The following is a 25,158-nucleotide window of genomic DNA, read 5'->3' as shown; positions in this document are numbered from 1 at the left end:
TCCCATGACCACTTACTTTGCTTAAGAGCCTTTGATGAGGGACCTTTTCAAAGGCTTTCTGAAAATGTAAATACACTGTATTGACTGGATCACCCTTGTTCACTTGCTTGTTGACCCCCTCAAAGAATTCTAGTAGATTGGTGAGGCATGATTTCCCTTTACAAAAGCTTATATTGATTCTTTCCCAACAATTATGTTCATCATTCATCTATGTGTCTGATAATTCTGTTCTTTATTATAGTTTCAGCCAGTTTGCCTGGTACTGAAGTTAGGCTTACCAGCCTATAATTCCTGGGATCACCTCTGGAGTCTTTTTAAAAAACTGGCATCACATTAGCTATCCTCCAGTCATCTGGTACAGAAGCTGATTAAAATGATAGGTTACATACCACGGTTAGTAATTCTGCAATTTCACATTTGTGTTTATTCAGAACTCTTTGGTGGATACCATCTGGTCCTGGAGACTTATTATTTTTTAATTTATCAACTTGTTCCAAAACCTCCTCTAATGGCACCTCATTCTGGGACAGTTTCTCAGATTTGTCACCTAAAAAGAATGGCTCAGATTTGGGAATCTCCCTCACATCCTCAGCTCTGAAGACCAATGCAAAGAATTAATTTAGTTTCTCTTCAATAGCCTTATCTTTCTTGAGTGCTCTTTTAGCATCTCGTTCATTCAGTGGCCACACTGGTTGTTTAGCAGGCTTCCTGCTTCTGATGTATTTTAACACATTTTTTATTTTACTTTTTGAGTCTTTGGCTAGCTGTTCTTCAAATTCTGTTTTGTCTTTCCTAATTATATTTTTACACTTCACTTGCCAGAGTTTATGCTCCTTTCTATTTTCCTCAATAGGATTTAACTTCCACTTCTTAAAGGATGGCTTTATGCTTCCAACTGCTGCTTCTACTTTGTTGTTTAGCCATGATGGCACTTTTTTGGTCCTCTTACTATGTTTTTTAATTTGGGGTATACATTTAAATTGAGCCTTTATTATGGTGTCTTTAAAAATTTGCATGCAGCTTGCAGGGATTTCACTTTTAGCGCTGTATCTTTAGTTTCATAATCACCATCACCATCAGGTGGTTGGTAGTATATTCCTACCACTATACTCTTATTATTCTGGAGCATGGGATTTCTATCCATAGAGATTATATGATGCAGTTTGATTCGTTTAAGATTTTTACTGTATTTGACTCTATGCTTCCTTTCCTTCATTCCCCCTCCAGCGCAATCTATTCTGTCATTCCTATATATTTTGTACCCTAGTATTAGCATGTCCCATTTATTATCATCTTTCTATCAACTTTCTTTGATGCCTATTATATCAATATCCTCACTTAATAACAGGGACTTGAGTTCACCGGTCTTAGTATTTACACTTCTTGCATTGGTACATAAGCATTTATAACATTTTTCCATATTTAGTTGTCTGCCTTCGTGTGATGTATTTGAGTGGGACTCTTTTTCATTTCACTATTTCTCTTCAATTCTTACCTGCAGTTTCTCAACTTATATCCTCTTCTCTTAATTATAATATAGAATATCCCCTTTAATAACTCATCCCCTAAGGGATGTCTCTGTCCAAACCATGTGATCCTCTGCACCTGTTGGCTTTTCCTCAGCCCTTAGTTTAAAAACTCCTCTAAGACCTTTTTGATTTTACATGCTAGCAGTCTGGTTCTATTTTGGTTTAAGTGGAACCCCTCCTTCCTGTTTAGGTTCCTCCTTGCCCAAAAGGTTCCCTAGTTCATAATAAATCTAAATTCTTCCTTCCAATACCATCGTCTCATCCACACATTGAGACTCTGCAGTTCTGCCTGTCTTTCTGGACTTGCATGTGGAACTGGAAGCATTTCAGAGAATGCTACCATGGACGTCCTGGACTTTAATCTCTTATCTAGCAGTCTAAATTTGGCCTCCAGGACCTCTTTCCTACCTTTCCCTATGTCATTGTTATCTGTATGTACCATGACCATCAACTTCTCCCAGCACTGCACATAAGTCCATCTAGATGTCTCAAGAGGTCCACATCGTTTGCATCTCCCAGTCTTCATTAGCCTATCTATCTATATTTCTAATAATTGAAACTTCCATTACTTTTACTTGTCTCTTCCTAATAACTGGGGTCCTCTCCCCCAGGGGAGTATTCTCAGTCCCAGAGGATACCATGACATTATCTGGAAACAGGGTCCCAACCATGGGAACATTTCCATCTGCTCCAGCTGGAGGTTCTTCTTCCTCAAGACTTTCATCTTCCTCAACAGCAGAAAGCCTGCCAGGCTGGGGGTGAGACCACCCCACTGTGTTCCTAAAAATCTCCTCTAAATGCCTCTCTGTCTCCCTTAGCATCTCTAGTTTAGCCATTCTGGTCTCAAGATCCTGTACTCTGTCTCTGAACGCTTGCACTGAATGTACACTTATGCCAACTGCCCACAAGGCCGGTAATGGTATATGCTGCATTCAGTGCAATAAACTTGATAGCCACCACTCTACTGCTGACTTCTGCCTGCATTATTTTTACTCTTGCAGGATTCATTTTTTTGTTCTTTGTTTATTTATTTTTTATATGGGGAGGTTATTGTACTAAGTTTAGAGTATTTTTATTAGATGTATCTGGCTCCCACAGCCCCTCTCCATCTCTCTTGCAAAACTTCCCTGTTTGCTAGCTCCTCTGGTTGCTTAGAAGCTGACTTCTTAAATCCCTGTTATGCATGAATTAGCCCTGCCATCTTGTCAAGGGATCCTAAAGGGATCAGAGATCAAAGGATAGCAGGTTAGAACCTCATTTTCAAGCTTTCAGTCTAGTTTAGCAGGCCACTTGGCTCAGCACACAGCTCCTCAGACAAACCAATGACAGAAACCTGTGTGCAATAAGGGAGTCCTGGGAAGAAATAGAAAGCTGTCCAATGTCTAGACACCTGACATAGAGAAACACCATGGAAAGCTGGACAGCTACTTAATTGTGGTGGAAATTGCAGAATCCTGGTCTATAATAAGATTGGACAGCTGTGCAACCTGTTGTCATGAACACTACAGATTTATATCTGATCGCTTTTCCTTATTTATGTTGAGTCTAGTGGCTTCATATAGCAAAGTTCAAGCATTCTGTGTATAGGGCCCTATCAATTTCACAGTTGTGCCCAGCTCTGAAGCCAGCACAGAAGAGAGGGTGCCAATCCTGCCAGCCCCGTACAACAGGTTTGCAACCCCCCTCGCCCCCTCCCCCCAAAAAAATCCCATTTTGGGTTAGGACCTCCACCTTGAACTTTCAGATGAAAACATCTGAAATAATGAAACTGACCAATTTTCAAATTTTATGGCTGTGAAATTGACTGGAATGGCCCATTAAATTGGTAGGGTCCTATATATGTACTTCAAATAGAAACTGTACAAAAGCAACAAAGGTATGAATAAAATTGAGAGAGAGAGAGAGAGAACCATAAGACACCTAGTAATGTCATATTGGGTTAAAATGCCATTTTTTTTCTGTTTTGAGGGGCACTTTGGGGAGGGGTTATTCTTCAGTGAATATTGTTCATATTGTATTTCTGTCATTTTGGAGTGCTAATGGTCAATTGTTCTATAATTGGCATGAATATTTGTGTTAAATTGGTCCTGCTGATAATCTCTAGCTACAGCACACAGTATGATGCTTTATGCTTTGAATGTTTCAGAGATGCATCAGGTGATATGCAGCTGTATGGAATAAGAAGAATAAAAAGATAATTGTTATTGCTCTGTGTAACTGTATAGTAAATAAAAGAATGCTTGAAAAACTAGATCAAATCTGTGGTCAGCTCACACATCTAGTTTTTAATCTAATTTTAATTACCTCTAATAGTGATTGAAAGTTGCTTTTGTAAATTGCTATTGTATACTTGAGATTGGATGTTAATTTCTAGTTTTCCTAATTGCGATTAAATTGGAACCATAAACAACTTGTTAGCAACTATAGTATTAAGCCAGTTGCCTAAATGAACAAATATTTCAGTTTGTACATTACCTAAATTTATCTGGATTATGCTAATATCAGAAGCCAAGAAAACTTCCTTTTTTGTCTCTCAAACTGGTCTTCATTAGCAAAACTGCAAATGACTGCCACCTAGAGTATGTTTATATGTTATATACTTTAGAAATTCAGATTATGTGTTGTTTTGTTTTCTGTACACAGAAATACAGAGGGGGCTATTGGAAATGGTTACATTTCTCTAGAAGAATGGGGAGAATGTTAAGCTTGATTTTACTAATCTTCCATCCCAAGTTTTTTGGAAAAGACCATTTGTTCCCAGGTTCATCTTTTGCACATTAATCACAAAAAAAAGGGCATACGTGAATGGAAAGCTCAAACACAAAAATTCAAGCCCTGATTCTGCAAACATTTATGATGTAACTTTATTCGTGAGTTTCCCATTAAACTATTTGTCTGTAAAATTATTCACATGTGACAGTATTTGCATGATACAGACTATGAAATTAAGTCTAAAGTTACACCATCAATTCATTCAGTTGAACCTAACATAGCCATTACAGCACACTGCAAAAAACAAAACAAAAAACCCCACACACATTGAATATAGAAAGTTGAAATATCTAAGCAGGAAATAGGTTAAGAGGAGGTAGAGCATTTTTAGACAGAAGTGTGATATTTTATCTGCTTTAGCCCTGAGTAACACAAACAATACTATAGCTGAAAGGGATTGAAAAGAAAAACCTGATTTTTGTTGTTGTTTTGGTGTGTTTTTTCAGCTTGCTTATTTTATATATTAGATAGCACTTTGTGTATAGCCATTTTTTCTAATTCCCTTGTAAAATCTGTCAGTCAGTGCTCCTTCATAGTTTGAGTCTTTCACACAGCAGAAAGTGAGAGAAATACACTTTTAAAAAATAGGGAAATGTTATTGTATCACCCTCAAAAATCGGTGGGTAGACTCAGGATAGGTATAGTATCTGAAACTACATTTATCTCTTTTGTTAGTTTGTTTTAATGTGACTAAGTTTCAGTTGACAATATCTGTAAGATCACATTTTACTAGTTACAATCTTAATGTTGACCCACTACTGTTACTCCATTACTCTCTATTGTCATCTTTCTCCTCCTTTCTAAAATCCTGTCCCATTTGTACTTCTGACCTATCCCATCTATTTGGCCTTCATAATCCTTGTATATGGGCTATTATAGCAAAAGACTGAGGGCCCGATTTTTTTGAATTATTTTTGTGTCTAAAGATGCAGATAAGTGCCTTGTGAGATTTTTAAAAGTGCCTACACCCCTACATTCCAAATCTGGCCCGTAGTCCCTATCCATTCCCAGTCTCTAACCCATTTGCAGAGACAAGGAATTACATATGATGGCAGACATTGCTCCAGTACATTAATTCAAATCCTTTTTGATGAACAATTTAAAAATCTTTTCCCCTTGTTTTACTTCGTTCCTCCTTCTCTCATTTTTGTTTTACTTCTGCCCTTCCCCCTTTCTTTCTTTTCAGTCTCTCCCCCAGTATATTCCCTCCCCTCTATTGCCACCCTGTTCCTTCACCTGCAAACTTGCTATAGTTTATAGGTAAAGTTATATTTGCAAAACAATCTTCATAAAAACCCTTCCTTTTATACTAGATGGATATCAGTATTGACTAACAGTAAAGAAGAAGCTTTAAACATGGCATTCCGTGGAGAGCAGAGCACAGGGGAAAACAGTTTAGAGGATCTAACAAAAGCCATTATTGATGATATACAGAGATTACCCGGAAATGAAGTCTGTTGTGATTGTGGATCACCAGGTATCTTAATTTACATGAATGTCACCAAATGTCTTATTTTAAGTGAAATAATTTATTTAAAAAGTTTTTAGAGTTCAGATTATCTTTCTAAGCAATATGTAGATCAGCCTTCAATCCTATTTTAAAAGAGCAAGTGTTCTGAGTCTCATTCATCACTGTTGCGTGTTGTCTGCACTCAGTTCCAGCAATTCAAGCTTCACTGTGAGATTTGAACTCTCTCCACAACCTTATTGCAATGGAATGGAAATTGCTTGGCATCACTGTGTGTAAGCTACTTACTTCGAAGTGAGTCATGCTCAGGCAATGATTAAGAAATATGTAATCTTCCAGGAGTCTTACTCTTGGATCTCAGCTTCATAGCATGAGACTCGTGCAATTGCCAAAGATCTTAAAATTTCTGGACCCTAAGGACAGTGGTAATAGGATGGTGCACAAACCATTCCCTTATTGGTTGGCAGTTAAGCTAAGTGCTTGACACAACTGCCAGTAGGGTGTCTTGGTTTATGCTTTATCCTTTTATCCATATTGCCAAAAATCTTCAGAGCTTGGGTTTTCCCAGTTTTCCCAGCCTTATGCCAGGAAGCAAAGGCTTGGTGTAAGAATCCTTCTGGAATATCTTCAGAGCAGCAGAATTACAGGTTTGTCATTTTCCATTTTCTGAGCTTGATGACAATTAAGAAGTATTAATCATCATAGAGCTGATGAGTTTATGGTTCTTGATAGCTGCTGCTTTCATATCATTAGGAGGTTCTTCAGAAGGAAGGTCGAAAGGAGGACTGGGGAAGGTAGAAGAATAATATTTCTTGCAGGTAGCTGATACCAGTATTATACTGAAATACTGGTAGCTACATTCTGCAGTGATGGGTACTTTAGAAATGCCTAGATTGATAGATACATGAATATTGTAACAAAAATACAGCTTTTCAAATAGTGAAAGACAATAAATAGTTTGTAGTTTATAATTTAAATCTCTGGAAATCTGAGGAAACATTTTTATTAACCTTTGTCAGCTTGTTTATAATGAAGTCCCATGCATCTCTCCCTTTTCTTCTTGCTTGAAACTCTGGACTCAAGACTTTACATAGTGGGCACTTAATTATCCCTTTGGTCACAGAAGACTGAATGAGGATCATTTTGAACTACTTTTCTTTCTTCTCTGATCTGTCCATATTATTGCTGTTAAATTTTCCAAGAAAAAAAAAAACTTTCTCAGGGATTGAACATTGTGTAACATTCATGATGTGAGAACTATTTGGATATTAAACCTAGGGATGCCCACATGACAGTGCAGAGCACTATCATTAGGTCAGCCCTAGAGTTTAAAGTTTACCTCTGTAGATGTCCATTCCATCTATAGTGAAATGTTTCTTAATTAAATCCTTTATGAATAATTACACTTTGAGTATTAAAAATTAAGGCCCATTGGATACATTTGGAGGATGGGCGGGCACTACATTTAGATCTCTAAATGTGTGTTTAGGAACCTGAGTTTAAAAATTTTGACCTAGATATTTGTAGATAGGTGGTGGATTTTTAGGAATATACAGACTTAATTCTATTAATGTAAAAATGCATTTTATTAAGTTTTCAATACAGTTTGGTGATGAAGTTTGAAAAAAGCCTCAGATATTCAGAGTTCAGTTGCTTTTGTTAAATCTCTGAGCAGAGAGTCATTTCCTTTGAGGAATATTGGTTTTCACAGACGTATAACTTTCACTCTTTTTAATATTTGCTTAGTATTTTATTTCTCAAACTTTTCTACAGATCCAACTTGGCTATCAACGAACCTGGGCATTTTAACCTGTATAGAATGTTCTGGAATACATAGGGAAATGGGTGTTCATATTTCTCGAATCCAGTCTTTGGAACTAGACAAATTAGGAACATCTGAACTCTTGGTGAGTCTCTGTAGTTTGTATATCTTTAGTGAGATAACTCTGTACATAAAGGATACTTCCAGATATAGAATAATGTACAGTTACTTTTTAAAAAAGATGTATTTTGCAGAAAATTGTATATTCACGTTTTGCAAGTATTGTGGAGAAGGATTTCTGTTGTACTACTTATACTTTTGTCCATGTATCAATTTTATTTTCTTAGTGAATCAAGTTTTTTCCTAATGACGCAATATTAACTGCCACTGTCAGTATTGGTAAACTTATAATTTTACCTTTCGTTAGATAGGCTTGATCCTAAATCAAAAGCCACTGTCTAAATCCTTGCATGAGAAGAGAAAGGGAAGCCAATTTCAATCCATAAGAGAGTGCAGAATGTTGCCATTAAATTGCATTGAATGAAACTGTAATTTGGAGGGAAAGATCCTGCACTGATGTTAAGAGATACTGTGAACTGGATGTAGGAGAAAATAAAAATGAAGTTTATGACATTTCAAACTAAATAAGTTTGACCTAGAAAAAGCTTGATGTTCTGCATAGGAAATTGTGAAAAATGTTTATGAGGGAAAAATCATGTAAAAATTATATTAGGATTTAAGGAGAAGATAATTCTGAAGTTCTTCTCCAAATGATGGCCCCTATGTGTATCCCACTCGAGGTGCGCATATGCGCCATGTGTCTGAGACTAGAAGATTTTTCATTAGCAGTATCCATTGGTTCACATGTGCACCCTCTGCCTCCTTGTGCTCTGAACTGAGAGCATATGGGATGGTGCTGACTGACCCCCCCCCCCAGTTCCTTTTTACCACTCCTGGTCTGAGATGGAACCTCCCCAAATGTCCACAGCTTCACTAACATTCCTGCTTCAAATTCCAATTTTTTGTAAATAGTTTACTGTTCTCTAGTTATTTAGTTTTTAGTATTTAGCTAGTCTTATTAGGAGTTTGGAATGTGCCCCCTCCAATTACCTCTCGTTTGGAGTACTTAGTATGCCCAAGATCCTCAGGTTCAAGTCCTTTGTGGCTTGCCCCTGAGTCTTCCTGGATAGTGACTTCCACGACACTTGGTTTTATTGCCTTGGGGAGTCCCATATCCCCTCCAAGTGCAACATCTGTCGTTCATTTCCTCTCTAAACCTAGCAATATCAAGTGTTGCAACTCAGAAGATTCCTGATGGATTTTTCCTGACAACCCACTCCAACCTTGGGTCATCACAACCCTCAGTACATTGCCCAGAGGTACTGTATAGTGCCCCTCCACGCATGGTGCTCCCGGACTCCAGAACATCAGAGGACAGAGCTACAGACCCTAGGAAGCAAAGCAGGCAAGAGGAGACCTAGAGCAAGCACTCTCACAAAAAGAGAGAAATCCCCTCGCAAGTCATGATTCAAGAAGAGGACTTCTTTCCCTGCAGCCTCCAAGTCTGGTGAGACTCTGCACTCTACTAGGGGTGTGTCAGGAGCTCACAGGAAGCATGGGCCTGACTCATCAGTGCTGAGAATCAACGCTACAGACTACAGAAGGGCCAGAACCATATCAAGCACCAATGAGGGAAAGAAGGGAACCACCCTCACCAACGGTACCATCCCACAGGAAGAAGGAATCAGCAATACCAGCTCTCACCGTCCAATCTGAATCAGCACTGTTGGCTGTGCCAAGAGGTAGAAACCCCTCCTGTTCCCCCTTCCTCAAGGATTGGATGTATTATGCTTGATGACCTGGCTGTATATTCTGATCTGGCGCTACTGATCCTTTCAAAGCTGGTAATCACCAGAGAGGTTCCCACACTGCCGGTCTGCCATTTGCTGGTACCAGTGATCTGCTGAGGAATTACAAGATAACTGGTACCAGCTGCTCCACCAGTGGAATCTCAGGACTCGTACTCTTCTGGCAAGTTTGAGACCAAGACATTGGGTTCACTGACAGTGCCAAGACACAAGATTAGCCCCGATAGAGGTTCCAGAAGCTCTTGAACACCCATTCACTCCCACGGGACGCTACCTGACTCAGGATTAGTGGTACCCTTCCGCATGGCACCAACTGTTTACCCATATAATCCCTTACACTGGCTCTCTCAGGGCTTCTGGGATCTTATCTGAGGCATCCTCAGTACAGAGGATCAGACAGAGGTCACCTCATAGGGAAGACCCCCAGTCCATTGAGGAGCAGTATGAGGAGGAGGAGCAACATGAAACAGCAGACCTATTCGCTACATCAGCATTTTTGTCTTCATCTCCTGTCAAGGTGCTTGCACCTACCTTACATTTGCCATGCAGTGACTATAAGCAGTTTGAAGATCTCCTGAGAATTGCAGATGCACTCCAGATTCCCCTGAAAAAAAGTTCAGGATACCACTCATAAATTGCTAGATATCCTCCGGAGTGCAGGCCCTAGTAAGGTGTCATTTACAATCAACAAGGCCATATTAGAACTGGCCAAAACGGTCTGGCACAATGCAGCCAATTGTGCCCCCAACTCTGAAAAGAATGGAGAAGAAATACTTTGTACCATCTAACAGGGCAGAAATCTTATCTTCACATCACACACTGAACTTTCTAGTGGTACAGGCCATCACTGAACGTAACAGAGTACACCAACCTAAGTCTGCTTCTCCAAAAAGAACACCAAACAAGCAGACCTCCTCAGATGAAAGAGTTTCACCTTGGCTAGTCAGACCTTGATCATAGAATTGTAATATAGGATTGGAAGGGACCTCGAAAGGTCTTCTAGTCCAGTCCCCTATACTTAAGGCAGGACCAAGCATTATCTAGACAATCCCTGATAGGTGTCTGTCCCACCTACTCTTAAGAATCTCCAATGATGTTAACTCTACAACCTCTCTAGGCAATTTATTCCAGTACTTAACTATGCTGACAGTTAGGAATTTTTTCCTAATGTTCAACCTAAACTGCTTTTGCTGTAATTAAGCCCATTGCCTCTTGTCCTATCCTCAGAGGTTAACTAGAACAATTTTTCTCCCTCCTTCTTTTCTCCAACCTTTTATGTACATGAAAACTGTTATCCTCTCTCCCCTCAAGCTTCTCTTCTCTAGAATAAACAAACACAATTTTTTCACTCTTTCCTCATAGGTCAGGTTTTTTAGACTTTTTATCATTTTTGTTGTTCTTCTCTGGACTTTATCCAATTTTTCCACATCTTTCCTGAAATGTGGCATACACAACTGGACACACTATTCTAGTTGAGGCCTAATCAGTGCAGAGTAGAGAGAAGAATTATTTCTTGTCTTGCTTACAACACTCCTGCCAATACAACCCAGAATGATGTTTGCTTTTTCTCAACAGTGTTACACTCATATTTAGTTTTTGATCCACTATGACCCCCACATCCATTTCTGCAGTACTCCTTCCAAGGCAGTCATTTTGTATGTGTGCAACTAATTGTTCCTTCCTAACTGGAGAACTTTGCATTTGTCCTTACAGAATTTTTTCCTATTTACTTCAGACCATTCCTCCAGTTTGTCCAGATCATTTTGAATTGCTTAATTGCTTGATTGCTTAATATTTGCTCCTTTATCTTTCCAGGTACTGAAATTAAGCTGACTGGTCTGTAGTTCCCTAGGTTGTCCTTATTCCCTTTTTTATAGATTGGCACTATATTTGCCCTTTTCAAGTCCTCTGGAATCTTTCCCATTTTCCATGATATTTTGAAGATAATCGCCAATTGCTCAGATATCTCCTCAGTCAGCTCCTTGAGAATTCTAGGTTGCATTTAATTAGGCCTTGATGACTTAAAGACATCTAACCTAAATTATTTTTAACTTATCCTTTCCCTATTTTAGCTTCTCATCCTAACTTATTTTCACTGGCATTCATTAAATTAGATGTCCAATTGCTACTAAACTTTTTGGTGAAAACTGAATAAAAAAAAGTCATTTTGCACTTTTGCCATTTCCACATTTTCTGTTATTGTTTCGCCTCCATCCATTGAGTACTGGGCCTACCCTGTCCTTGGTCTTCCTCTTGCTTCTAATATTCTAATAAGTAGAATATTTTCTTGTTACCCTTTATATCTCTAGCTAATTTAATCTGTTTTGTGCCTAGGGCCTTTCTAATTTTGTCCCTACATATATGTGTTATTTGTTTATATTCATCCTTTGTAATTTGACCTGGTTTCCACTTTTTGTAGGACTCTTTTTTTGAGTTTCAGCTCATTCAAGATCTCCTTGCCAAACTTCCTATCTTATCTATGCACTGGGACAGTTTGCTCTTGTGCCCTTAATAATGTCTCTTTGAAAAACTGCCAAATCTCTTGAACTGTTTTCCCCTTAGATTTGCTGCCCATGGAATCTTAATTACCAAATCCCTGATGTCAAAATATGATTTTATTAATTACAATAAGTTCTTGGAGTTCACAAACTACCTACCTTATGAGCTTGACTGCATTTCCAGGCCATCATCGATGAGGGTCAGGTGATAGCTAGATCATTCCTTCAGGCTTTAGTAGATGCAGCAGACACCACTTCTCACTCCATGGCAACTTCTATTATCATGAGACAAGGTTCATGGCTCCAGTCCTCTGGGCTTCCCAAGGAAGTTCAGGCCACTTTGGAGGACTTTCCCTTTGAGAGCAACAACCTGTTCAGTGACAAAATGGATGAGTCATTTCATATCTGTGAGAACTGTTATGAAACCTTCTGCTCTCAGTATGTACATCCCAGCACCTCAGAGAAAATATTCCAAACTCTATAAGTAGTGTCCCACTTCTTAGCTCTTTTACTAAAGGGCCTGTGAGCCTCCCAGGAAGCAGACAAAACATCTCTGTCATTCTCTGTTTAGCCCCAGGATCCTGCCAAGAAATCTTTTTGATGGAACACTTGAGAGCTGCAAATGAGCCCTCCTGGCATACGCACTCCACTCAGTAGCCACTGGGCCCATTTCTCCCCAGTATGGCATTATATCATGTTGGATGAATAGGTCCCAGAAATTGTCACCACCAGATATCCTATAGAACTTCTGTTTATCCCTCCCTGTTTCTTTTCAGAGAACCCTCTCATGGGGGGATATTCAGACAGGAGGTAGATTCCCTGCTCCTGCTGGAGCTGTAGTGCTGGTCCCCCCTCAGTACAGGGTTTTGTTCAAGATATTTCCTCATCCCCAGAAAGAAGGGAGGCTCATTCTGGATCTCAGACAACTGAATGTCTTGATCCACTGTTAAGGATTTAGAATGATCAGTCTGGCCTCTCTAATCTCCTCTTTTAACAAAGACAATTGGGTTGCAGCTCTCAATTTAAAGGACACCTATTTCCATATACACATTTGTCCAGCACACAGGAGGTTCCTGCTTTTTATGGTAGGCCTAGACCATTATCAATACAGAGTACTTCCTTAGGTATCTCAACTGCTCTGAGGGTTTTCACAAAGGTATATCCATTGTGGTGGCATATCTACATCACCAGGTCACTCCAGTATTTCCCTACCTCAAAAACTGGCTGCTCATGGGTCAGTCATACCGGGAAGTGCAATCAACTGTCTTATCCCTACTCAGTGTCCTTCAATCCATAGGGCTCTAAGTAAACCGAGAAAAGTCCACTTTAGTTCCCACACAAATTATAGACTATAGGAGCAGCTGTGTAGTCAATTACAGGCAAAGCATATTTACCCCAGGACAGGACCCCAGGTCCCAGGTGAGGGACCCCATCACCTATTTTTGAATGAGCCCGTAGATGACAGTGCAATCCTGCCTGATCCTCTTAGACCACATGGCCCTGTACCTAGGTGACTCCCTTTGCAAGGCTCCATCTTCATTGTCGTCAGGTTTGGTTATGGATAGGTTATGCGCTGAGCCAGGGATAGCCTGGGCAAGTGAGTCTCACTTCCGCATAGTATTCTGACATCATTCATCTGATGGGAAGACAAAGAAGCTGTGTGGGAAAGGGTTCTATTTGTTTCCCCTCCACTCACAAAAAAGCAAATTATGGACACCTCCTTACAGCTTTTGGGAGTGCATCTGGGCAAACGTGGCAAGAGTCCAAGATTTACATAGAACTGCAAGTAGTGCACAAAACCTGCAAAAGAATCCTGCCATTCATCCATGCCCTGTATGTTCAGGTCACGTGAGACAATATCACTATGGTATACTAAATAAACAAACAGGGAGGAGCGAGGTCTGTGCCTCTTTGCATGGAGGTGATAAAGCTCTGAAATTGGTGCATCCTCAGCTGGCACATCTGTAGAGACCATGAGTGGGAGCTTCACGATTCAGTGGTACAACACATCTTCTGACAGTGGAAATTCCCTTTTGGATGCCTTTGTATCCGAAGAAAACAAGAAATGCCCGGACTACTGTTCCTGAGCAGTTCAGGGACACAATTCCAGAGGAACTGCATTCCTAGTACAGTGATCAGAGCTGCTAATATACACCTTCCCACCCATTACCCTCTTATCTCAAGTCCTGAGGAAAATCTAAAAGACACAGCATCAATAATCCTTGTAGCACCCTGGTGGCCGAGGTAGCTTTAGTTTGCTATCTCCTTTAGACAGCTTCATGTCCAGGCATACAAATCCAGCTGTTTCCTAACATGCTGACTCAGGATAAAGGGAAGACCACTCATCCTAATCCAGCATCCCTCCCTCTAATACCTTGTAATTTGGATGGATGATGAATTTAGACAGTACAATCCATCCTTAATAATAGCGGGAAAGTCTCTAGGAGAAAATGTTATGCTGAAAAATGGAAGAGATTTTCCATTTGGTGCCAAAGCCGTCAGATACCTCCAAAGGGCTCGGAGATGCCACCCATTCTGGACTACCTTCTTTCATTAAAAACGTCAGGTCTGTCCCTCAGCTTTCTGCAAGTGCATTTAGTGGAGAACTATTTGATCTTCACCCATCCTATGACAGTGAGGTTTTTCAAAAGACCTTAACCTTTCTTTTGATGCTAAAACCTACTTCAGCTTGGGACTTCAGTCTTGTTCATATTTGCAGCATTTATGAATCCTCCATTTGAACCTTTAGTCTCCTGCTTCTTTCTTTATCTGTCTTTGCAGGTGGCTTTTCTGACTGCAGTTACCTCTGCAAGAAAAGCCAGTGAGCTTGGGGCCCTTATGGTGGTGAACCTTCCCTACATGGTGTTCCATAAGGATAAGGTCTCTTTGAGATAACACCCTACATTAATTCCAAAGATTCCCTTCAAATTCCATTAAAATCAGGTCATGTACTTACCAGAGAAGATAGGAAATTCCATTCTCTGGATGTTTGTTGAGCCTTAGCATTCTATCTGCAGACGACAAAACCCTTCAGAAAATCTCCTAGACTATTTGTCGTCTTTGCTGAACATACAAAAGGGGAAGCTACCTCCTCACTGAGCCTTCCTAAATGGTTTCAGGTTGCATCCTGCTCTGCTATGAGCTAGCTGCAATAGCTCCTCCACAGGGTGTCTGAGCCCCCTTGTCCAGAGCCCAGGAATCCTCTATGACATTTCTTCATGGTGTCCTCCTGGAAATCCATAGAGCAGCAACATGAGACTCTGTGCGTACCTTTACTAGGCATTACATCCTGGCACAAGTGTCTTCAGCAGATTCATCCTTCAACACACCGATCCTGCAATCTGTGATACAGCAGGGTTCATCACACCCCCCTCCTCAATAAGTACTGCTTTTGAGCCACCTCAAGTGGAATATACATAGTTACCATCAATTGAAGAAGAAATTCTGGTTACTTACCTTATAGTAACTGGAGTTCTTCAAAATGTGTGGACCCTATACATATTCGATTACCCGGCCTCCTCCTCCTCTCCTCTGGATTCTTTCCTAAGATGATTCACAGAAGAGAAGGCATTGAAGAGGCAGTCAATCCACACCGCTTCATATGCCCTTGGTTCAGAGCACAAGGAGGCAGAGGGCGCAGATGTGGATCAACGAACACTGCTGATGAAAAATTTTCCTGTTTCAGATGCATGGAATGCATATGCACCTAGAGTGGAATACATATGGAATCCACACTTAAAGAACTCCAGTTACTATAGGGTAAGTAACGAGAATATTTTTCAGTGCTTTAAGACTGTCTGTGCTTGGAGGTCGGGTATGATTCCCATCTCAAGTAGACATTCTCATGCTAGCTCTGATTGAACTAGCATGCTAAAAATAGGAGTGTAGCCATGGGAGCATGGCAAGTGGCAGCATGGGCAAGCCCAAGTATGTACCCACAGGGTCCAAGAAGGTTTTACTTGGCATGGTTATCCCATGCTGATGCTACCTGTGCTACCACTGTTACACTATTTTTAGTGTTTGATCAGAGCTAATGCGAATATGTCTGCTCGAGATGGGAATTGCACACCCAGCTCCAAATGTAGACATAGCCTAAGTTTAACTTTAATGCTATGCATCCATTTTGCATTTTGTTATTTGTACTGTCCTCTGCTAATAATACGAAAAATGCACTGTATTTTTTTTTAAAAAGGTCTTCTTTGAAAATTTGAGACCAATAGCAAATTATGAAAACACATGTGCATTTATTTTTGTTACAGCTGGCCAAGAACGTAGGAAATAATAGTTTTAATGATATAATGGAAGGGAATTTACCTAGTCCTTCACCCAAACCGACTCCATCAAGTGATATGTAAGTATTGAACATGAATATACAGTTGGAATGGAATTTGCATGTGTAGATATGTTTTCCGTAGTGAGATATATTAAACTATAATCAAGTCAATGGGGAAGTTAAATAAGAAAAAGCTGTCTGAGGATGGCAAAATTTTTTATTTCATTCCATTTGCCAGTCTGGACTGTTAAATTTCTCATTGCGGAATTCCAAATCCCTTCTCTAGTCATTATTTCTCTTTACATTTGCTCTTGATTTACTTCACAGAAAGATGCAGCGTTCATACATCATGGGTTGTATTTCCTTAGCGTATTTTACAGAATCTTCCACATGTTCTTTGGTTTTGTAATGCATGCTTATGTGACCAATTCTAATGGATTAACAAACAATTAATCTTTTCATATTAATTTATGGATAAATCCAGTCCCCTTTCCCTTTGGTGTAGGGGCTTTCTAAGCAGCAGAACTTTTGTGGTTTTGCTTCCTGGTGGGGGGCGTCATTAATAATCGGGAGGATGGGGTGGATTGCACCGTCAGCAAGTTTGCAGGTGACACTAAGCTGGGGGAGTGGTAGATACACTGGGGGACAGGGATAGGATACAGAGTGACTTAGACAAATTAGAGGATTGAGCCAAAACAAATCTGATGAGGTTCAACAAGGACAAGTGCAGAGTCCTGTAGTTAGGACAGAAGAATCCCATGCACTGCTACGGACTGAGGACAGACTGGCTAGGCAGCAGTTCTGCGCCAAAGGACCTGGGGATTACAGTGGATAAGAAGCTGGGCATGAGTCAACAGTGTGCCCTTGTTGCCAAGAAGGCTAACGGCATATTAGGTTGCATTAGTAGAAACATTACCAGCAGATCAAGGGAAGTGATTATTCCCCTCTCTTTGGCACTGGTGAGGCCACATCTGGAGTATTGTGTCCAGTTTTGCCTTCTGAGTCTTCAGTTTTCAATTAAACAGAGTTCCCCAAATCAAAGGGTGTAACTCATGTATTATTGAAAATGCAGGATACTGTATAAAATACTTGTTTACTTCATTTTGGATTTATTTTGTGCAAATAGTGTGCCACATGCATAATGATTGAATTATTATATATAAAACGGAGTTATCAGATCTTTTTCTATACAGTCTTCTCACTTCTCAGTTCAAGTTTAAGCAAGCTGAGTTCTGATTTTAAGCTTAAATTATCAGTCCATTAGAAATCCATTTTGCTCATTATTCTAGATGAAGTTCTATTTTTTTTCCCCCAGGACTGCACGTAAAGAATATATCACTGCTAAGTATGTAGATCATAGGTTTTCTAGAAAGACTTGTGCATCTGCAGCAGCTAAACTGAATGAACTACTTGAGGCTATCAAATCCAGGGATTTACTTGCACTAATTCAAGTCTATGCAGAGGGGGTGGAGCTAATGGAGCCACTATTAGAGCCTGGACAGGTAAGCCTATTAGATAAATGATATAAAATAACTTAACATTATCTTTGCAAGCCATCAATTAAAATAGTGATATAACTTATAAGTACATGGATGAATGACGTTTATTAGAATCATGGATGAAAAAGATCTTAGTTGTTCTGGCTCATCCTCCTGCTAGTATATTTTCTTTTGCCTTCCCCAGTACAGTTTAAATGATTTTATAACGAATATTTGTATATGTGCTCAAAGAGTTTTAAAGTCTGAAAATTATATAATGTGGTGGCCAGATCTGAAGGCTGTATTCAGGTGCAGCCACACTTCTCCCTAACCAGTCATTTTTGATGTGTGTCCCCTTTTTGAGTCCTTCCAACAGGTCACCTTTCTCCACATCAGACACAAACTTCTGATGCTTACCTTCAAGGTTGTTCACAATTCAGCTTCTTCCTACTTATCTAATTTTTTTTATCATACTGTGTCATGTTGTGAACTGGTGCCTCTACTCTGACAATAGTGGCAGTCTTCAGCATTCATGTTAAGCACCTTCTTTGGTGCTCCATATGCACTGAATAGCCTCCATGAATCTATTCACTAAGCCATTAATCTGTTCTCCTTCAGGTCACTTCTCAAAAATCACCTCTTCTGTGATGACCACAATAAGTTGCTTAATGATAATGGCACAGCAGATAGCCTGGTACAGGCCCATCAAAATCTTTATTTTATGTGTAGTTAAAAAAAACAACCCTTGAAGCCTGTAACTTATGCCTATAGCTAGCATGTGCAATTTTGTGTTCCTGTTGCTGGAGTTGTCTCCTTTATCCCCACATCTACGCTTGGTTTTCAGCACCCCATAGTTGCATTTTATCCCTATCTAGACTGTAAACTCTTTGGAACGGGTTATCTTTATATGCTTGTATAGTGCCCAGTAGAAAGAGACCTTGATACTGACTGCTGCTTCTGGACGCTATCAGGACAGAAATAATGAATAATGAAGTCATATTTCCTCTTGCTTTTTTCTAAAGTAGTTTAAATATTAGGAGTTTCTGTGGTTGTGCTCATAGAGCAATCTGATAAATACATTATAAAAGACTAGTAATTTGTTGACCTGATCTAAATTCCAGGCACAGCTACATTACACCCTATTAAAAGGACACACAACTCTTTCAAGGTTCCTTTTAAAGCAGCTAATTTGAGTGCACAGTATTCTTAAGAAATGTCATGTGGTGGCATTGAATACATGCCGGTCTCTGTATGTGTTGTGTACTATGGAACAGTAATTCTGTTTCCTTAAGTGCTGATCATGAAACAACATTTCTATTAACATAACATTTTCTTCAATAAGAAAATGGCTGGTTTTTTTCAGAAGTCCTGAACACTGGCAGCTCCTGTCAAAGTCAGTGAGAGTTGAGTGATTGGTTCCTTTGAAAATCAGAATGCTTTGATTAGATGTTTAAATGTATGCACTCATATTTGAAAATTTTTGCTTCTGTTATTGTCTTTGTATATCTCACCATTATCAGTCATAATCTGATCACCAATATCACAGATGGTGTGCGTAGAGTTTTACAGGCATATGGTAAGGCAGGGTTCCTACTAGAAGATACTTACAGTCTAAGGACCTGATGTTACAAGTTCTTATGGGGCTGAGGAGGAAGGTGCGGCTGCTTGAAGGGACTAATTGCAGTTGTTACTAGATGTAATGGATACTAGTGTTTTCAGGATTGTGCACAATGATTAGTCCAGACATGCTACAAAAGGAAAACTGGTTGGAGAGCATGATGGGCGCTAAAGGAAGGGAAACCATTTCCTAGGAAATGCGGCACCCATAAGGAATGAGAAACAAAAGCTGTTTGCATCATGGCTTTCATAATATTTCTCTATTTAAAAATTTAATACAAATATAAGTGATTGAAGTATATTTCAATAGGGGATTAGCTTTGATAATCTTTGCAGAAGAAAAAGTCAAAAAGTGTTTAATCTTAAAACTTCTTTTCATGTGTTTAGGAGCCAGGTGAAACAGCACTTCATTTTGGAGTGCGGACTGCTGATCAAACCTCTCTTCATCTGGTTGACTTCCTTGTACAAAACTGGTATGGATTGCTCACTTGTTAACCAGAATAACTTTAATGACAAATGTATCTATTCAAAATAATTCTCATAATTTACATTGCTTTGTACAGTATTTGTTTTTTATTAATCATCATGCTACTTAGTATATGTTTGATGTTTCATATGAATAGAATTACTAACTTTGAGTTGACCATTGTGTTGTAAAAAAATTAAAAAGGGAAAAATAAGAATAAAAACATGAACATTAGGTACATGCAATATGCAGGAAAAGAGATACTGTATGACAGAGTAGAAAAGAAAGGAGAAAACCTTGAGGGAACTTTTATGACAAAGGAAAATCAATGCAAACAGATAATGAGGAAAGGAGACTGCAAGAAAGCTTCCAAAATTGAGGATAGAATAGTTCAAGGAAATCAACCCAGTGAAAACCAAGATGCAGACATTTTTCTCTCAGAACATAAGAAGTAAAAGAATAAAAGTAACCTAGATGGACATTTTGATAAACAGTAGGTTTAAAACTATGGACAATGGTATAGTGGTGTTAAGTAGCAAGTTCTCAACATATCAGTGGGCTGTTGAGGTGTTTTATGGCGTAGAAAGGATATGATGACAGGAGTAAGGAAAACTTAATGAAAATGCACCCTCTATAGGAAATAAAATCGATTCATATACAATGCAGCATAATTATTTCTGATAGAGATTTCATAGAGTGTGCAATGAGCCGACTAAACAGATCCTATGTCACTTTTAATGATTTCTGGTTGAGTGACAAAAGCAAAGCTGCTGCTGTCTTGTCAAATTGTGGTTTTAACATAGTAGCAATAATTAAGGGCTAGAAGATGATCAGTAGTCATCACAGCCTGTTTTTTTTAACACAGCTATTTCCTCTTAACCTTCAGAATACAGTCTGAGTTCTACATGTTTTTCCTTCTCCTTTCCAGTAACTTATGTAGCTACTTCACACTTTCTATAGTCTATGTAAGAGAGGAAGTTTAGTCTTGTGGTTAAAACACAGGACTTGGAGTCAGAAATGGACTTCATTTCTAGATCTCTCACTGACTTGGTGTGTGTCCCTGAGCAAGTCACTCAACCTTTCTAACCTCCTCTTCTCTCATCTGTCAAATGTTACTAGCCTACTTTTTCAGAAGTGTTATAATGGTTAAATTATTAATGTGTGCAAAGCACTTGGAGATCAAATGACAAAAAAGTCCATTATAAAAATATGTGGAACAATCACAGGAAAAGAGGAATGTATATCACACCTTGTTTTTAAACAAGATCACCATGTTGGGCAAGGTGACCAGAAACTACCAAAAAATGTAATGTAATGGTCAAAATGAAAACAAACAAAAACCACAAATGTGTGACTTTTCAACCTAAAATAATTCTACCAATATAAAGTACTTTTTAAGATACACAGTTAGATTTGATAGTTTAGTGTGACTGAGAAAACGGGGTCATGACAACTCTGGCTGGCGAATAGAGAGGAACTTGAGGTACTTTTATGAGGGATGGGGCATATACCCTTGGTCTTTGGAATGTTGGCTCAGGGAAAACATGCATACCCTGTAACTTTCAGCCCCTGTTCAAAAAGGGTTCCAGAGCCATGTGCCTCAGCACACAACTCGTACAGAATGTTGCGCTGAAAGCAATGCAATTGCAGAACGAGAGATACTATTAGACTGAAAAGGAGAGTCACTTGTTAAAATACACTTTTGCTTTGCAGAAGTTATGCATCTTGTCATGTATGTTATCCATAATAAAATGCAATATACAGATGACAAATTTGGGGTTGAACATCCATGCATATGATTTTTTCTTATCTTTTTTTTTACTTTGACTTCTTAGTGGAAACCTGGATAAACAAACTGCACTGGGGAATACAGTTCTACACTACTGCAGTATGTATAATAAACCTGAATGTTTGAAGTTGCTTTTGAGAGGCAAGCCGACTATTGATATAGGTAAATCTCGCTGTTATATGTGATATTTGAAATTTTTGTTCTTATAATGAGTTTAACCAGTTTTATTTTTACATCAGTGTGTAAAAATCAATTTACCAAGCAAAAATGAAAATTGTGCTAAGCACACATCTATGACCCCAATACCCTACTAACAAGTCTGAGAGAGGAATTCAGCTAGGAAATAGGTTTTAAATATTTTTTCCCGAATATTTTCATTTGAAGAATTGCAAATTTAATATATTGTTCCAGAGAGATTTTACAGCATAACATATATATAGAATTATTCAGCTTTTTAACTTATTTTATAGTAAACCAAACTGGAGAGACAGCTCTGGACATAGCAAAGAGACTGAAAGCTACCCAGTGTGAAGAACTGGTAAGAAAAATACTTTGTTTTTTAAGCACCCAACATTTCAAAACACTGGCTGAATTAAGATAAATCAGAAATAATTAAAATGTTTATAATTAAATAATGTCACAATATAAAAGAAGGGAAGTTTCTTTTTCTAAAGATACTGTCTAGACAGGAGTCTCACTCCTGGATTTCATGTCTCCATGCTTGAAACTACCTGGCTTTTAACATTTTTTTTTTTTTTTTTTTGGTATCCTCTGGGTCTTCTGTAGCTTGGCTTGAGGTTTCTGCCCTACTGAGTGTACTCCAACCTTAGAATATTCCTGCCAGTTTCTTTATGGTTGGTCAGTGAAGAAGCTTCCTTCCTACAAGAAATGCTTTAGCTATTTTAACCAGCACAGCTCCAGCTCTTACTTTTATATCACTAGCTTAGGAGCTGTGTATCTTTCTCAGTTCTGGCTTCTTCCCGTGTCTTAGACATCTTGGCTGCAACTTTCTGTATCTCATGAGACACATGTTCTCCCTGTCGGTCTTTCTGCCAGGACCACAAATCAGGCCAGTAAAATGATGCTGCATTTATCAAGACTTGTCACGTCTGGGTCTTCGCTCAGTTTTGCTGCCCGGAGCACAGAACATATTTTTGATGGAATAGTTAGATATCTCCATCTTCAGAAATCCTGAAAAGAGAAATTGAAACAATTCAGTCAAGACTGAGCTCCTAAAGAACAAAGAAACTAAGGGGAAGTGAATGAAAGTAAGGATAACTAGCATCCAATATGGGTTACAGCAGTAAGCTGGAGCTGTGATGGTTAAAACTCTTAGACATCTCTTGTGGGGGAGCTATAATACAGTCGTAGAATTTACCTGAATGTTGAAGGCACCTAAAAGAGCTCTCATTGGGCAGTACCATTGAATAGATGTACAGGTGTCGCAGAGGGCCAGAAGTTTTAGAGGTTGGGGAATTTCCCACTGGACCAGAAACCCAATAATGAGAATTCTGCAAGGTGACATTTTCATAGAAGCAGAACGACATGTAAGTAATATTCCCTTCCTGCTGTTGAAATAAACTGGCTGGAACATTTCTGGCCTCTATGTCTACACTGCCATTAAAAACCTGCAGCTCACCTGTGCTGGCTAACTCAGGTTCATGAGACTTGGGCTAAAGGGCCGTTTAGTTGTATAGAGATTTGGGTTCTGGCCGGGGTCTGGGTTCTAGGACCCTGTGATATGAGAAGATCCCAGAGCTCGGGCTGCAGCCTTGAGCCCACGTCTACATCGCAAATAAACAGCCCCTTACCCCAAGCCCTACATGCCCAAGTCATCTGGTAGATGCTACGACTTCTGCTACTCTTAGTGTTCTTTCTAGTGTTTCAGACACGCTATCCATGAAAAGAAGAGCTACTGCACAACAGCAATGTGAGGGCTGTTTGCTAACTTTTTTGCTGTACAATGGTTTTGTGTAGTAATAAATTTATCTTTTATGAAAATCTTAATAATAAACCTTCAGGTATCCTAACCTATTGACAGGGGGCAGTTTGACTGTAGAAAGTTTTTGATGCTATTAATGACTCTTTAAAATCAAGGATCTAACTAAGCAGCACTAAAACATTTGCTTATTATTGTAGTTGAAATCCTGAAAATATCTATCCAGGCTGTCATGGTTAATTAAAAATAAGAAAGATCATTTCATGTGTTTTTTATATTTTTCTGTGTTGGAGGAGAGAAACATTTCTGTTTCTTTGAAAACTGGCAGTGGAACTAAGTTCACAATTGAAAGGAAAAGGCAACACTTTATATCTATTTAACTATAATGGAAGTAGAAAGTTATGGTGTCAAAGTATTTGTGCTGAAGAAGATAAGTCAATTGGTCAACTTGCATTGTGAATCTTGGAGCCTTAGCTACACAATTTCCATTAAGTTAAATTAAATGAGATGTCCTAACTCCTGTGCAGTGCTTTGTAAGTATAGAAATTATTATTTATTTTGTTTAGGGATGACGTGTTTGGTGTTGTACAGTTCAAGACAGCCTCTACACCAAAGAGCTTACAATGCGAAATAAATGAAAGAACACACATAGTGGAAAGTACGAGGCAGTAGATCAGCGGTTTTATTATTCTCCCCCATAATTACAGTAAACTACTTTCTGAAGGTCTGCACAGAAGATACGGGTTTCTGAGTGGCGTTTAAATGAGTCATATAGACTGGCCAGCTGGAGTTGGGAGGACATTTCATGGGGTTAGTGTGGGGGAAAAATGACAACTTCATAGTGGTCTTAAAAGGTGCTCTGATACTACGATGATGGGGGCCTTTTAAGTACATAGATAGGAATGTATCGTTTTGTAAGTTTAATCTCCTTTCTTCCTACTCTTCCATAGATGATTCCAGAAATGGTCCAAAAAAAAAAAAATAGCACTCTCTAATAGTTCAGCCTAAAAAGCTGGGCAGAAAAGGCCAAATTGTTTTTTAGAGGAACTCTCCAGTTGTATGCTGCTTTATACAGATACTCTGTTGTGTGAAAAGCATTAGCATGTTTAAGTCAAATATAACAACTCACATGGGTTAATCAGCGTGTTAAAGAAAATGTGGTTTAAATGTTTATGTGGATGTGTTTGTTTCTTGGGCTTTAAGATTTTTATTTTGGTGGTGGGAAAAGGGCTTAAAACTAAGATAAGCTGGGGGGGGGGCGGTTTGGTCATTTGTTCAAGCTTTAAAATATTTAAAAACATTCTTACTGCACACTTTTGGGACTAGAAAGCAGAGATTGAATTAAAAATGAGCATTTTGATACTGTTGCACTTTTCCTTTTCAGCTTTCACAAGCTAAGGCAGGAAAGCTAAACCCACACGTACATGTAGAATATGAGTGGAACCTTCGACAGGAAGAAATTGATGAAAGTGATGATGATTTAGATGACAAGGTAAAAGTGAATTTTGAGATTGATGTGCATTTCCAAGAAGTTTTCATAGTTGGCTAATTTTGTGGAAATGTAAGAAATATTTTTAATTTAAATTTAATATGAAGCTCAAGAATTTCTACCTAGCCTTTTGAAACTAATTCTGACATCTTTATCCTGCCCTAGTTCTTTGTGTGATTGCACATGTCCATTCCACTGGAGGTGTGTGCA

General features: G+C 38.9%; 1 protein-coding gene across 2 annotated transcripts in view; it reads left to right on the top strand.

Moving 5' to 3' along the window:
- The window catches only part of ASAP1 (ArfGAP with SH3 domain, ankyrin repeat and PH domain 1), a 297,252-nt gene that overhangs the window by 217,230 nt on the left and 54,864 nt on the right, over nt 1-25,158 (top strand). For both annotated transcript variants that reach the window (XM_067531501.1, XM_067531494.1), the window contains exons 15-22: nt 5,615-5,778; nt 7,543-7,676; nt 16,157-16,248; nt 17,486-17,672; nt 19,653-19,738; nt 21,567-21,682; nt 21,991-22,058; nt 24,844-24,951. In XM_067531501.1, coding sequence (XP_067387602.1) covers nt 5,615-5,778; nt 7,543-7,676; nt 16,157-16,248; nt 17,486-17,672; nt 19,653-19,738; nt 21,567-21,682; nt 21,991-22,058; nt 24,844-24,951 — 955 coding nt within the window. The remainder of the gene's footprint in view (nt 1-5,614; nt 5,779-7,542; nt 7,677-16,156; nt 16,249-17,485; nt 17,673-19,652; nt 19,739-21,566; nt 21,683-21,990; nt 22,059-24,843; nt 24,952-25,158) is intronic.

The sequence above is a fragment of the Emydura macquarii genome, unplaced genomic scaffold, assembly GCF_026122565.2.
Source record: "Emydura macquarii macquarii isolate MOO-44397 ecotype Brisbane River unplaced genomic scaffold, CSIRO-AGI_Emac_v2 contig_369, whole genome shotgun sequence".
NCBI classification, from domain to species: domain Eukaryota; kingdom Metazoa; phylum Chordata; order Testudines; family Chelidae; genus Emydura; species Emydura macquarii.
This window is presented reverse-complemented; position numbering and strand designations above follow the sequence as displayed.